Genomic DNA, 979 nt, shown 5'->3' on the forward strand with positions numbered 1-979 from the left:
GGCGGGTCCCGGGGCAGATCCTGAGGAGAGGGCAGGGCTCGGCGGCCGAAACCCGGAAGCGGTCAGAGGCGGCCGGGGTCTCTGCCGTCTGCCCGACATGGACGAGGCTGACCGGCGGGTCCTGCGGCAGTCCCGGGTGCGGCTGGTCGGCGAGCTGCAGGTGGCCGCGCTCTGGGACGCTCTGTTGAATCGCGAGCTCTTCACCCCCGGCATGATCGAGGATATCCAGGTGCGGCCCACCAACCCCCCAGCCGGCGCCCCCAGCTTCCGGCGCCGCGCACACTTCAGGTCATAGATGGGGACAGCGAGGCCGCGCGGAGAGGGTTGCTGAAGCCACACCGTGACTTAATGGCCGAGCTCCCGCCCTCTCCTCTCGCGTCTGTGCCACGCAGTCCCCTTTGGGGAACCATTGTCAGGGAACCCAGTTTTCCCGCAGGGCGTCGAGCCCACTAAATTGCCCAGAGGAACCAAACAACCCCAAACGCCTTTTCCAGGGCTTGCTAAAGCGATTCCATCAGAGTACACTGTTAGCTGCTGCAGCGGTGTACTGTTTTTTCCTCTTCTAACGTGGAGGTTCAGGAAACCCATCTGGGCGGTCAGACTGCCTGACACTGTATCCTCTTCGATCTGCAGTGTCCTGGGCTGTGAAGTGGGGACAACAGCAGTATTGTCGTGAGGGTTAAAAGAGATAACGGGTGTGAAACAGTAAAGTTTCAGGCACAGAGTGAGGGCACATCATATGGTAGCTGGCTGTGCCCTGTCCTCCTTGGCCAGCCCCTCATGAGTTACGATTATGTTTTGTAAGGGGTTTGGAGATGAGGGGCCTACTGCAGGTAATGAAGAGAATAATAAAGTCAAACATTTGAGGTTCTCTTTAAAAGCACTGTCATGTCTTTGGCTTATTTGACTCTCCCCACAGGCCTGTGAGGTCAGGAGGGAACAGGAGGTATTTTTTTTTTTTTTTTTTTTTTTTTTTTTT

General features: G+C 56.8%; 1 protein-coding gene across 5 annotated transcripts in view; it reads left to right on the forward strand.

Moving 5' to 3' along the window:
* The first annotated feature begins 47 nt into the window (after positions 1–47).
* CASP9 (caspase 9) overlaps positions 48–979 on the forward strand; it is a 29,232-nt gene continuing 28,300 nt past the window's right edge. For 4 of the 5 annotated variants that reach the window (XM_007459289.1, XM_007459292.1, XM_007459290.1 and 1 more), the window contains exon 1: positions 98–229. In XM_007459289.1, the coding sequence (XP_007459351.1) occupies positions 98–229 (132 nt within the window). Of the gene's footprint in view, positions 230–979 lie in introns of all 5 variants that reach the window. The other variant, XM_007459293.1, reaches the window with a different exon arrangement.

The sequence above is a fragment of the Lipotes vexillifer genome, unplaced genomic scaffold, assembly GCF_000442215.2.
Source record: "Lipotes vexillifer unplaced genomic scaffold, Lipotes_vexillifer_v1.1 scaffold496, whole genome shotgun sequence".
In the NCBI taxonomy this organism is placed as follows: domain Eukaryota; kingdom Metazoa; phylum Chordata; class Mammalia; order Artiodactyla; family Lipotidae; genus Lipotes; species Lipotes vexillifer.